Genomic DNA, 14,731 nt, shown 5'->3' with positions numbered 1-14,731 from the left:
ATAATTAAATAAGGTTTTGTCAGTTGGATTTTTGTTTTTGAAGACAATGGATAGTGGAATATCTACATTTTCACTGTAAATAAGCAAAGATAATCGCCTTGATTTGTCAATCATTCATGTGAAAGTTCAAAATTAAAATTGATGCATGATAGATGACTAACTACTCTACTGCCATCCCATTGTGCTGAAATAATTTCAGGGGCCGCGCTTGGTGTACTGTGACCCCATTGAGCTGAAAGAATTTTTATTTTATGAATAATTTCATCTATTTGAGGTTAGTTTGATATAATTCTAACTTGGGGAGGGAGGGTGTACTGTGACCCCATTGAGCTGAAAGAATTTTTGTTTTATGAATAATTTCATCTATTTGAGGTTAGTTTGATATAATTCTAACTTGGGTGGGGAGGGAGGGAGGGAGGGGGGCGGGGGAATTGAATGACCCCTTCAAACAAAATTCCTAAGAGTGTTAAGAGTAGTTGGTGGCTGTGGAAAGCCAGAATTGCTATTTACTCATCATAAAAACAATCTTCTGCATAATTCATGTAACTAACTAATTGGAATAATGATCCTTTTGCCAACTCTTGATGTTGGTATATATTTATATGTATTAGAGATGGTGATTTGAGTGAGAAACTCAAATTTGCTTTCATCATAAATTCATGATGTGGAATTTCCAGTGATTATCTTGTCTTTTTTTTTTCTCTAATTTTAATTGTTTATAACTTTCTATAGTTTCATTTTGGATTTTATTTTTTTACTTAAGGATGGTTTGACTGAATCCTCAAAGTTGAAGAGCTCAAGGATTTATGATAAATTTCAAACATGATGTGTAATATATGCAGGTGAATGTGTGTGTATATATATAATGCTGTGTGGATATGCATAATAATGTTGTGTATGTATATGCAAATGTTTAATATATAATGTATGTGGCCCTAAATTAATGAGCAACATACACAAGTCCTCTGGTAAGAAATGATCTAATCATTTTGTCATTTCACAGAATACAAGTGAAGTAGAGGAATACATAAGGTTGATTAGGAGACTTAATTAATCTTAGATTTATGCATGTTATACATAGAGAAACCTGATTTTATTTGCAACATACCATTGTTTTTTTAATAGAATCCACTAGGTTTTTGAGTCCCCTTTATTGCATTTGAATACTCTAACTTTGCTTACTGGTTGCCATTAACTTTAGCCCAAAGTGGATATGAGGAAAATGTGCCCACTGTCAAACAACATATACAAATCTTTCCGTCTTTGGAAAGGTAATTCAAGTTATTTGGTTTAGTTATCAGTGAGTGACAGTTCAATATGTTTTGATACAATGCCTTCCTGCTCACATGCACTCTTTTTTCTCTGCTTCAGAATCGTTCCTAGCTGCTACTCGTGAACTTTAGCATATATATGGAAAGGATGAAGGGAAACAATTGTCGTAAAGTTGCCCTGTTCAAATATAAAGGTGGGAAAATCTTTTCCTTATTTTTGTGTAGATAATTATACATCTTTTTGGTAATTTTTGTTATTAATCATAGCAATGTAAGTATTAGGAGGTCGAGCATCCTTATGGTTTAGAGATGAGTTTTTGTTGTGGAACTGGAAATCAACATTATTAGCACAGAAAGAACCTTATACTTTGGTCACTTAATGTAAGTTTCAACTGTATCATCTTAAACATTCTGAAAGAGAAATGAAAATGAAGATAGTTGTTATTGGCTAGTTAGTTTATGTGATACTTCGTCACATGTTTGGTCCTTGTGATTAATCTTTCATAAACCATATGCAATTTTGAAGCCTTTTAAGATAGTTTATGTACTTTGTCACGTGTTTGGTCCATGTAGTTAATCTTTGAGCGTGTGCATGTGTTAATTTTTACTCAAATTTATCTATTTACTTTGACAACATTCTTTGGCGTTTTTAGGTCAGTTTTGGTTATTTTTATAATTCCTTTAAGATTCTGTGACAACCTTCACCACTGATTAGTGCTGATCTATGATTAAGCATGTTAACTGATTGATTGACTTAAATCCTGAACTAATTGGTTGAGTGTATTAGTTTAAATGCATTTTTATCTGTTTGTCAGTGATTTATCTGTTCATGTTTTAAGTTTCGAACTGTAAATTGAAGGTCTTATCGGCGGCCGAATCTGAAATTGATTAGTGTTTTGTGTTAATTAGAATTAACGTCATTTTATGGTAAATTTAGTTAAAATTTGATTTGGTATGATTAAATTAGATTAAATGAAGTTAAAATTCATCAACTTGAGTTATTTACCAAAATGCCACTTGGTGGACTTTCTTGAGCCTTTTATTTGATTTATACATGTTAGCTTTAACACATTTCCTCAGCCGTTTGAGACCCATAACCGACTAGAGAGAGAGAGAGTGAGAGGAAAAAAAAACTTGATTTCAACCAAATTGGCTTGGAGGCTTAGGCGATTGAAGGATTCCTTGCATATTGAGCTTCTACATTTGTAATTAGAGACTTAAGGTAGAGAATTTACCTTCTTGTTCATATTTTGGGTTGGTTCTTGCATGGTTTAGAGGATTGTTGGAGTTTAGAGCCAAGTTATGGCTTAAATTGTTGAATTGAAACTTGAATCATGCATGCATGTGCATATCTTGAAGTTTAGAGTTGTTTTCATGGAAATTATTGCACGCATGTCCATATTATTGTTATAATCCATGAATTCACCATGTTTTTGGAAGGATTGGCTCATTTGATCTTGTGTTTGAAGCTTTAAGTTCATATAAGCTCATGCATGTACACATTCTTGCATTTTGAAGTTGATTTTCATGAAATCTTGCATGCAAGTTTACATTCTTGTTCTAGTCCATGAGTTCATCATGGTTTTGAGTTTAATCTTGCTTTGGATCATGTTTTGAGGCATTAGAATTCACTAGAATTCATGCATGTCATATGTTCTTCATGTTCATGAAAACTTCTTTGAAATTGTGTTTAATTGAACTACCTTTGGGCTTTGATTTCTCAAATTGATCTTTGAAACATGTCATATTATGAGTTTACAAGTGTTTTCCAGAAAATTAGTCCAAAAGGATTGAATTTGGTACATTTAAAGTTGATTTTGAGCTTGAAGGTTCAATCTGGAATTTCCAAAATTTCGACTCACGCTCGAGCGGGGAACTCCACGCTCGAGCGCACAACCTGTGTTTATGCAGTCCGCTAAAGCGGGTAAAGTGACGCTCGAGCGAGAAATGTGTATATCCAGTATTTTGCATGTGTTTACAGTCTGCTCGAGCGGGGGAATGCACGCTCGAGCGAAGACTTGTGTCTCACACTCGAGCGGGTATCGAGCGCCCATCGAGCGTGAATTTCATGCATCCAGTACTTTTGCAGTCCGCTCGAGCGAGGAAAGTCACGCTCGAACGGAGCTCCTTTGTCTGCATGTCCGCTCGAGCGTAGAAAGCCCCGCTCGAGCGTAGAAAGCCACGCTCGAGCGAGACCCCTGTTTTCTGAAAATTCTGAAAAGTGTTTTAAAGTGCATCTTTGCATCCTCATTCTATCCTAGGCACTCCTAGGCCTAGTTTAAGGCATCTTAATGAGGATATTGACGTAGAATCACACCGAGGCAAATTAGGGATTAAGTTATTATTTCCCAACTGTGTAGCTTAGTGTGTGTTTGTTCTGTAACTGTGTAGGGTTGGCATCCAAGGACGCTCTAGCTGCTTATAGCCCAGTGCTCTGTGAGTAACAATGTTGTAAAGATATGTTCAATCATGAATATTTTCTGAATGAACAACTGTATTGCTTTCTGAAATGATATTTCTTACTGAATGAATGTTTGTCCTATTTGTGAACTGTATTCGCGGCATCCATAGCAATTTACTATTACTGTACTGTACTACTACTGTCACAGAGATCTCTGTCGGTTCCCATGTTTGGAACCACTATTGCTAACTGATATGATGGCCATCAACTAACTGTTCGGTCTGTTAAGACCTACTGTACTGTTTTGCTATTGGATGTACCACATACGACTATTATAGTTTCTGAATGACTGTTATGGCATGAAATATGAGCCACAAACTGAATGACTGATATACTGATAAATGACTGTTTTCAATACTGAAAGGACATTCATTCTTAACCTCTTTACGCATATGTTATTTACTGGGCTTTAGCTCACTGCTCATATATATATATGTAGGTGTTCAGGCACCGTACCGTTGCTAGAAGTGTCATGCTAAGCCCTTGTTTTGTCAAGCCAGCCTTTGTGCCTCGTTTCGAGGTTCCAGATCTGTTTAGGCTAAGGCTACTTTTGGGGTGTCTCAGATTCATCCTATTTGTCTCTGTTATGTATAGACTGAATGATATCTGTTACTGTACTGTTATGGTAGGGATTTGGTCCATAACCTGAATGCCTGTATATGATGTATGTATATACTGTTATGGTTTGAATGTGTATATGTATGAGAAGTCTTTTTGCATACAGATTGTCACAGCTCATTGGACATCTTTGATTACTGTTTTCATTTCCGCCAGCCCCTGTGCTATGTATTACTGTTATTACTGTTAAGCAGGCCTTCGGTAATCTCAAATTACTGGCCGGTTACGGTGCTAAACCCATAGGGCCAGGTTTGGGTCGTGACAGATTCTTATTTGAACTAAAATCACTTATCCACTGTGTGGCCCTCACGGACAGCTTCCCCATGACAAATAGGACTTGTGACAATTGACGAAATGTAATTCAGACCGGTAGGTTGGGAGTTAGAATCGAATAAGCCTTAAATTTAGTCAAAAAAGGGATTTCCTGGGGCCAAAATTCAAAACAGCCCCCGAACTATCGTGTGGCTCACACGGATAGCTTTGCCATGACAAATAGGACTTGTGAGAACTGACGGAACGTAATTCGGACCCGTAGGTTAGGAGTTAGAGCCGAAAACGCCCTAAACTTAGTTGAAAAAGGGCGTTTCGAAGGAGAAAATTCAAAACAGCCCCCGAACGACCATGTGGCTCACGTGGAAAGTTCCCCTATGACAAATAGGACTTGTGAGAACTGATGAAACGTAATTCGGACCCGTAGGTTGGGAGTTAGAGCCGAATACGCTCTAAATTTAGTCGAAAAAGGGCGTTTCGGAGGCGAAAATTCAAAACAGCCCCTGAATGACCATGTGGCTCACACGGATAGCTTCGCTATGACACATAGGACTTGTGAGATTGATAGAACGTAATCTAGACCCGTAGGTTGGGAGTTAGAGCCGAATACGTCTTAAACTTAGTCAAAAAAGGGTGTTTCGAGGGTGAAAATTCAAAACAACCCCCGAACCACCATGTGGCTCACACAAACAGTTCCCCCATGACAAATAAGACTTGTGAAAACTGACATAACGTAATCTGGACCCGTAGGTTTGGAGTTTGAGCCGAATACGCTCTAAACTTAGTCGAAAAAGGACTTTCCAGGGGCGAAAATTCATAACAGCCCCCGAACTACTGTGCGGCTCACACATACAGTTCTCCTATGACAAATAGGATTTATGAGGACTGACAGAACGTAATTCGAACCTGTAGGTTGGGAGTTAGGGCCGAATACACTCAAAACTTGGTCTAAAAAAGGCGTTTCAGGGGTGAAAAATCAAAACAGCTCCCGAACGACCATGTGGCTCAAAAAGATAGCTTCGTCATGACAAATAGGACTTGTGAGAACTGGCGGAACGTAATTCGGACCCGTAGGTTGGGAATACGCTCTAAACTTAGTCGAACAAGGGCGTTTCGGGGGCAAAAATTCGAAACAGCCCTCGAACGACCGTGTGACTCACACAGATAGCTTCACCATGACAAATAGGACTTGTGAGAACTGATGGAACGTAATTTGGACCGGTCAGTTGAGAGTTAGAGCTGAATACCCTCTAAACTTAGTCGAAAAATGGCGTTTCAAAATTCAAAACAACCCCCCGAACGACCGTGTGGCTCACACGAATAGTTCTCCCATGACAAATAGGACTTGTGAGAACTGACGGAATGTAATCCGGACCCATAGGCTGGGAGTTAGAGCCGAATACGCTCTAAACTTACTTGAAAAAGGACTTTCCGGGGGCAAAAATTCATAACAGCCCCTGAACCACCGTGTGGCTCACACGGACAGTTCCCCCATGACAAATAGGACTTGTGACAACTGACGGAACTTAATTCGGACCCGTAGGTTGGGAGTTCGAACCGAATACGCTCTAAACTTAGTCGAAAAGGGCGTTTTGAGGGTGAAAATTCAAAACAGCCCCTGAATGACCGTGTGGCTCATATAGATAGCTTTGCCATGACAAATAGGACTTGTGAGAACTGACGCAACGTAATTCGGACCCGTAGGTTGGGAGTTAGAGCCGAATACACCCTAAACTTAGTTGAAAAAGAGCGTTTCGGGGGCGAAAATTCAAAATAGCCCCCGAACCACTGTGTTGCTCACACAGACAGTTCCCTCATGACAAATAGGACTTGTGACAACTGATGGAACGTAATCCGGACCCGTAGGTTGGGACTTAGAGCCGAATATGCTCTAAACTTAGTCGAAAAGGACTTTCAGGGGGGCGAAAATTCATAATTGCCCCTGAACCACCGTGTGGCTCGCACGGACAGTTCCCCCATGACAAATAGGACTTGTGAGAATTGACGGAATGTAATTCGAACACGTAGGTTGGGAGTTAGAGCCGAATACACCCTAAACTTACTCGAAAAAGGGCTTTCTGAGGGCGAAAACTCATAACACCTCCCGAATACGCCTTACACTTAGTCGAAAAACTTGCAACACTTAATTAAAAAAACAACAACTTTATTAAAATAACATCTATATATTCTAATAATTGCCTTTATATATTTATAGGACGAAGAAATTACATATTACATTGTTTGTGCAGTTGGTTGGAATAAATATTGCATGATACATATATATATATATATACTTTATTTTATTTCCAAAAAGACATTTCTCGATTGTTCTACCTTAAATGCATGTGAGAACATGTTCCATATGGCTAACTGAATTGATATTTGTAACCAATTCTAATGTTTTGTTTTGTTTTGTTTTTTTTTTTTTGTAGATGGCTTTGTTGTGTGGACTTGTAGATAATCCATATTGGTGTATGGAGAAGAATTTTCACTTTTGTATAGAACTAATATAATACTTTTGTCATCCTTAGCTTTTGTGTAGTTCATTATTACTGATATAGAAAACTTTTGGCAATCAACCAATAATGACTGTCGTGGTACATAGATCACCTTCTGTCGTGGTACATATATACCATTTGTCGGTGTACATATAGGACGTTTTGTCATGGTCCATAGAAAACTTTTGTCGTGGTACATATATCACCTTTTGTTGTGGTACAGATTACGATGGTAATTTGTACCACGCCAAATGATAATTTCGCTTGGTAGTAAATGTATTTTTTTGTATTCGGAGGGTTTTGATTTTTGCATGATATAATTTGTATAGAATTATTATTTTAGTTTGGACAATAGTTGATTTATATGGACTTTGATATTTAATGTTATTTATTTTTGGTATATGGATGCAGATTGTGAAATGATTGATAGTATGTATCATTTTGTTTTTATATGTATTACAGGTTGTATTGTATATAGACAAGTTGTGGAGAAATTATAATTTTGCGATAAAACATAATATCATTTTTTGGCGACTAAACAATTAGTAGCTAAAAAGAAATTGGGAAAAGACATTTGACGACTAAAAGTTCTGTAACAAAAAAAAAAAAGGAAATTTGGCGACTAAAAGTTTTGTAGTAAAAAAAAAAAGAAGACATTTAGCGCCTAAAAGTTTAGCACCAAAAAAAAAAAAAGACATTTGGCAACTAAAACTTTAGTAGCCAAAAGAAAATCAAACATTTGACGACTAAAATATTTCGTAACTAAAAATAAAAAATTAAATTATAAACACACTTTTGCCGATTAAAATTTTAGTAGCAAAAAATTTAGAACTTTAGGCAACCAAATATTTAGTAGCCAAAAGAGGAGCTCTTTACCGACTAAACATTTAGTAGCCAAAGATAGGGACTTTCGGCTACTAAATTTTTAGTAGCTAAAAAAGAACTCTTTGCCGACTAAAATTTTAATAGCTAAAAAGGTGGGATTTTAGGCAATTAAAAGTTTGGTCGCCGAAAATGCTCTAATTTAATTTAATGTCCAACCTTTTGGCGACTAAATATTTAGTCGGCAAATGAATACATTTGGTGATTACAATAATTTTAGTCGCCAATTAGCCTTCCCGACTATTCTTCGGCTACTAATTTTGTGACCAAAAAATTTAGTCACTAAAGCCGTTCAGCGACTAAAAAAATGACTTTTGGCGACTAAAAATTTAGTCGCCAAAAGTGAAAATTCTTGTAGTGTGAGGTTCACACGCCCGTAAAGAGAGTAGGCTATGCTTTATGACCAGAATACCTCCTACACATCTTTAAATTTACAAAGACTTGCCATTCTTCCTCCTCCTCTCTCAGAGCACCAATTCATAACAAAAATTTGCAAATTCAAATTTGAATCTAACAATATATCTCTCTTTTTTTTTTTTTTTTGTGTTATCTCTTTTTTATTTGAGATCTAATATATCTCTTTTTTATTTACAACAATATATCTCCTTTTTGCATTTGAAAAACGAAATCAAATAAAAAAGATGACGAAATCAAACCCAACGCAAATACAATCAATCCACACACAACTGACCTCGACACCGGCCTTCTCTGCAAAGACAATCTGGACCAGAACTCCATCATGTGTACATATATACACATACATATATATATATATATATAAATATATATTTTCTTGATCATGTACATATATATATACAAATCCCAACTCATTTTAATTTTTTTTTTTTTGATTGAAGAAAATTGAAATTTCTCTCATACATATACATATATATATTTGTATAATGGCTAAAATATGAAGATGAGATGAGATTGTATAAAATTTGTATAAAGTTTAAGATGAAGTGAGTTTAAGATGAAGATGAGATTTTACAAAGTTTGAAATAGAGACAGAGAAAAGAAGAAGATGAAGAGAGAGAGAGAGAGAATTGAGTTTGGAGAGAGAGAGAGAAGAACAAAATGAAGATGGTAGTATAATTGTCAATTTATAATTTCTGTTAATAAAGTGTGCGTTTTAGTCCATCAACCGCAATTATATGTTGATATTTGAAAGTCATGGAATAATCTGCACATGACCTAAATTATAAAGAATAAAGTAAAATTTACCCTAAATATAAATGATAGGACTTATTATGCCAATAATTAGTTAGTAATATATTAAAAGTAATATAAAAAGTTTAACCAAACAGATAATGTAAGAAAATAATAAGTGTGACATTATTCCCCAAAAAAAATAAATTTATGTCACGTCAGTGTCTGAAAATTTGGGAGTTCGTAGACGTTGGACAAATAAAAATTTCCAATTGACAATTAAAGAGCCAGTGGCCCAGTCAATTTTTTTGTCCCCAAAGGAACCTTCCATGCAATTTCCTTCGACCAGAATCTTACGCAATGTACCACTCCCGGTCTCCTCAGCAATTTCATTGCAAGCTCCTTACCTTCGACCTTTATTCTAAACTATTTCCACAACAATTTTCTGATACAATTCATATCTATATCTACCCTTTATTTTAATGTGTTTCTTTTTTTTGGTTTGCATTGAAGTTTGACAGATCCCATCTGCCTTACACAATTATATAAACACCCATATTATTGTGAAAAAAACCATTGTCTTCTCTGCCCTCCAATGGAACCCGAGAGAGTTCCCAAATCTTTCGGTTGTTTCCCTCACAAAAAAGGCCTAAAGCTCAGCCTCCATCGTCTTCGATCCAAGTCCAGCTCAAATTTAAGCTCTCCTCGCACTCCAAGATCACCCATTACACCAAAAACTACTACTAGAGAAGATGAGCTCAGAGAAGTTTTTCGACATTTTGATGGCGACAACGATGGCAAAATCTCAGCAGTTGAGCTCAGAGCTTACTTTGCTTCGATAGGCGAGTACATGTCGCACGAGGAGGCTCAGGGAGTGATCGAAGAGCTTGATGGAGACGGAGACAATTTGATTGACTTCAGAGATTTTATGAGGCTGATGAAGAAGGAAGGTGAGGATGAAGATCTTAAGGCAGCTTTTGAGATGTTTGAGTTTGAGAAAGGGTCTGGTCGGATTACCCCGAAGAGCTTGCAGAGAGTGCTGAGTCGACTCGGTGATGTGAAATCGGACAACGAGTGTGAGGCTATGATTCGAGTCTTTGATACTGATGGTAATGGTGTCCTTGATTTTCATGAGTTCAACCAAATGATGGCTTAGACTTTGGAATCTTTTGTATTTTAAATGAAGGTGTGTGTGCATGATCATGATCATGTTATTGAATAAAGAAAATCCTTAAAAAAAACAAAAGCAATAATGCAAAGTGTAAATGCATTCTCATGAGCTGAGTTTGAGTTCAATTCGTTAAAAATTATTCGAATTTAAATTTTTGCAGCTTTAAAGAGAAGATTATATATATGTATGCATGGGCACTGTGTGATTACATGCATATACGTGCAAACAGTTGCCATATCTTATTGAGTTGTGTATGTGGTTTTTTGCAAATTATTAAAACATGGTTTGTGTTTTTTTGAGATGTTTTTGTTAATGATGATTTATGTGTTCTTGTTTTTCTTGATAAAAGTTTAGGTTGCACAGTAACACAAACTAAAGTATTAACTAGTTCTTGTGGAGAAAGTCTGATTTAGACACCTGTAAATCACTTAAAGCTGAAGCAAAGTTTTCGAGATGTAGGTAAAGTAATAGGTAAAGATGTAGCATCGAGTAAGCGTTTACCCTAAGTTAATTTTTATGCAACGACAATGTTAGGTAGTTCAAATTTTTGTGGCTCAAATGGCTCAAATCTGTCAAAACGACGTCGTTTTGACAGATTTTGAGTGTAAAACGACGTCGTTTTGACAGATTTGAGCCATTTGAGCCACAAAAATTTGAGCTACCAAACATTTTCCTTTATGCAACCTTTCCTCTCCTTGTGGAACAAGAGTTAATTAATCATAGTAATTAAACAATAGAATTAGGCAATTCGAAAAGTACTCAAAAAATAAAGGCTGTAGACTATTATTTTTCTGAAAATGTTATTTGTCAATGAATTTCTTTCTAAAAATTACATTAAAATGAGGTACATAGAGTAGAGTTAGAATTTGTAAACAGTGACTATATTTATAATGATGGTAGCCTATGAATATACTTTTTAAAAATATTTTTCTGAATATATATATATATATATATTATTTGCAGTGATCACATTATACTAATTTTGAAAATAAATACACCCACTACAGTATATAAGAGTTTTAGAAATTAATTTTTTTTTTTAATTTTAAAAAGTGAAAATTTTATTACAAAACATATATATTTTTTTAACAAAATTACTATTATGGAAGTCATCATTAAAAAGTCATTACTAAAAGTCAAAAAATAACCTTTAGGGATAAAATTTTAAAAATATAGACAAAATAATTTCATGCAATTTATTTTTTGAGATGAAAATTTTGATCCCAAAAAGATAATCAGGGTGTTTGATTTTAATTTTTGAATTCATTGTTTTGAAAATTAAATTTTTTTGTTTTCATGTTTTTTATTTTATTTTTAGTAAATATTTTTAAAATTTTAAGCAATTTTTTTTACTTTTTTGGATTCACTTTACTTAGATGTATTTAAAAAATAAAATATTTATAAAAAATAATAAATACACAAGAATACGAAAAATGTATTGAAAATTTATTTTTTTTATATATTTTTTGGTTTAGTGAATTTTTTAAAGATTTTTTTTTTGTAAATATTATACTGTTTAAGTGTATTTATATTAGGTGTATCTAAATTTTTTAAAAAAAAAGTTGTTTAAAATATTAAAAAAATTAATAAAAATAAACAAATAGAAAAAATAAAAAAAAAATTAATTTTTTGAGAAGTGAATCCTGAGTTTCAAAGCCAAAAATGCTGAATAGTTCATCACTAAACGCCCAATGTGATGACAAGTGAGGAAGAGTAAAAATTCAAAAAATTGTTTAGTTTAACTAACTTTTCTCTGAAAATTGATTTTTTTTTTTCATATTTTTTATTTTTAGTTATTTTTTTAAATATTTTGCAATTTTTATATATATATATATATATATTTTTAAATATATGGGTAAATTACACTGATACCCCTGAGGTTTATATTTATTACAGATTCCTCCTCACCTTTTGGAAATTACATCTCCCTTGAGGTTCAAAGTTTCATTATAGATTCCACCCAGCAATTTAATCCCAGCAATTTAATTTTTTTAATTTTGCCCTCACTGGGTAAATTACACTAACACCCCTCACATTTTAGAAATTACAATCCATTCCCTAAGGTTTAAAATAGCATTACAATTCCTCCTTGGTTAGTATTAGTTGGAAAAAAAATTATTTGGAAAAAAAGTTAATTAAAAAAAAAAATTTGAAAAAATTTTTTTGTTAATAAAATTTTTGTTTAAAAAACCAACGTAAACTCATTTTTTGAATTTACGTTTTTTTCTCAAATTTACAAACTAAGACAACCATTTATAAACCAAAAAAATTATCAAACAAGTTTTATGACAATTTTTAAAATTTTTGTAAATATAAATTGAAAACTGAAAACGAAATGGTTACCAAACAGGTCTTAGATCGTAAAAATAACGTAAAATTAACAAATAATTAAATAAGTTACCAACGTAAGAAATGACTTATCAAAAGATTCTTAGGCTATGTATGGTTTGATTTTTGAGAGTTTTTTCTTGAAAAATAAAAATTAATTTGGTTAAAAAATAAAAAATAAAAAATAATTATCATTTAAGGGTAAAAAATGATTATCATTTTAACTTTTGGGCATGTTATATACATATGTATGATTGTTTCAATTTAATTTGTAAAAAATTATCTCTATTATTTTTTATTTTTTATTTCTTAACCGAATTAATTTTTAATTTTTTTAAAAAAATTCTAAAAATCAAATCATACATAGCCTAAGAATTTTTTGATAAGTCATTTCTTACGTTGGTGACTTATTTAATTATTTGTTAATTTTATGACATTTTTACCATCTGAATCCTGTTTGATAACCATTTCGTTTTTAGTTTTCAATTTATATTTACAAATTTTTTAAAAACTATCATAAAAACTTGTTTGATAATTTTTTTGGTTTATAAATGGTTATCTCAGTTTGTAAATTTGAGGAAAAAACATAAATTCAAAAAATGAGTTTACGTTGGTTTTTAAACAGAAATTTAAAAATTTTACTAATAATTTTTTTTTTCAATTAATTTTTTTTCAATTAATTTTTTTTTCAATTAATTTTTTTCCAACTAATTCTAACCGAGGGGGCAATTGGTAATGCTACTTTAAATTTCAGGGAGGGGATTGTAATTTCTAAAATGTGAGGAGTGTCAATGTAATTTACCCAGTGAGGGCAAAATTGATATTTAAAAAAATTAAATTGCTGAGGGAGGGAATATGTAATGAAACTTTAAACCTTAGGAGGAGAGATGTAATTTTCAAAAGATAAGGGGAAACTGTAATAAACATAAATCTCAGGAGGTGTCAGTGTAATTTACCCTAAATATATTTAATTTAGATACACTAAAAAAAATATAATATTTGTGATTTTTTTTAAAAAAATTCTTTAAATACAAAAAATAAGTACATTTTGTATATTGTTATATTCAATGAATTTTTAAATTTTTTTTGTATAAATTATATATATTTTTAAGGGGTCCAGCTTTTGTCCAGTCCGGGATCGGACTGGACCGTGCTATTGGGCCCGTGGGGGCCACCACGGGTCCCGTTTTGAAAATCTGAACTGTTCAATATGTAGAACTCGTCAAGTACTACATGCCTGTAGAAAATCACATTGATTGGATATCGATAACTATGTGATCAAATCAGTTTTGTATAAAAAAAAATGGACGGTGAAAAAATTAACGGTTGATGAAAAACTGTTTTGTTCACATAGCTATCGATATCCGATCAACGTGATTTTTTACAAGCATATAGTACTCAACAAGTTCTATATATTAAACGATTCAGATTATCAAAACAGCACCCGTGGTGGGCCCCCACGGGCCCAACAGTACGGACTGGACATAAGCCATGGCCATTTTTAAGTATATCAAGATTAAGTGAATCTGAAAAGTTTTAAAAAAAAAATTGATTAAAATATTTTAAAAAATCATTAAAAAATATAAAAATATGAATTGAAAACTTAAAAATTATTTTTAAAAATTTGAAACCAAATAATAGTATAATGGTTAAATTTTTATGTTATATTTGATTTATTGTGTGAGTTCTCTCCAATGTTGAAAATATGCATAAGTTATAGAACCTAGTGAATCATGTAGCAATGGAACTCAAATAAAATACAGAAAAAGGGATAATTGAAACATTATTGATAAATCAATAGTGATTCACGTTCTATTATCGCCATCTAATAATAGACTACAATGTGTGTATAGTGGGTAATTAATTAATGAAAAATAATACTGCGTGTTCGTGAGCCGTCATGGTGAACTTTTAACTTAAATGGTGAAGAACTATCTTTATATAAAACTTTTCATTAATTAATAGTACTTAAGGGGTTGATTGAGGTGTCTTAAATAAGTGTACTTTTTGTCTTTTTAGGTTAAAAATTAAAGAAAAAAATATGGATGTTTAGGTTAACTTTTTGACTTTTGATGAAAAAATA

General features: G+C 33.1%; 1 protein-coding gene and 1 long non-coding RNA gene across 2 annotated transcripts; both read left to right on the top strand.

Moving 5' to 3' along the window:
• Positions 1-483: 483 nt before the first annotated feature.
• LOC114283593 (uncharacterized) lies at positions 484-2,140 on the top strand. Its single transcript, XR_014329541.1, has 3 exons — positions 484-842; positions 1,202-1,271; positions 1,372-2,140. It is a non-coding gene; the product is annotated as an uncharacterized LOC114283593 (long non-coding RNA).
• Positions 2,141-9,464: 7,324 nt separating this feature from the next.
• Positions 9,465-10,619, top strand: LOC114283594 (putative calcium-binding protein CML41). Its single transcript, XM_028226453.2, has one exon. It carries the CDS (start codon positions 9,745-9,747, stop codon positions 10,303-10,305), a length of 561 nt encoding a protein of 186 aa, XP_028082254.1. The 5' UTR covers positions 9,465-9,744; the 3' UTR covers positions 10,306-10,619.
• The last annotated feature ends 4,112 nt before the right edge of the window (positions 10,620-14,731 follow it).

This window comes from Camellia sinensis, chromosome 1 (genome assembly GCF_055761805.1).
Source record: "Camellia sinensis isolate YWXY chromosome 1, ASM5576180v1, whole genome shotgun sequence".
NCBI classification, from domain to species: Eukaryota; Viridiplantae; Streptophyta; class Magnoliopsida; order Ericales; family Theaceae; genus Camellia; species Camellia sinensis.
The sequence above is the reverse complement of the archived record's forward strand: the minus strand, read 5'-3'. Positions and strand labels throughout refer to the sequence as shown.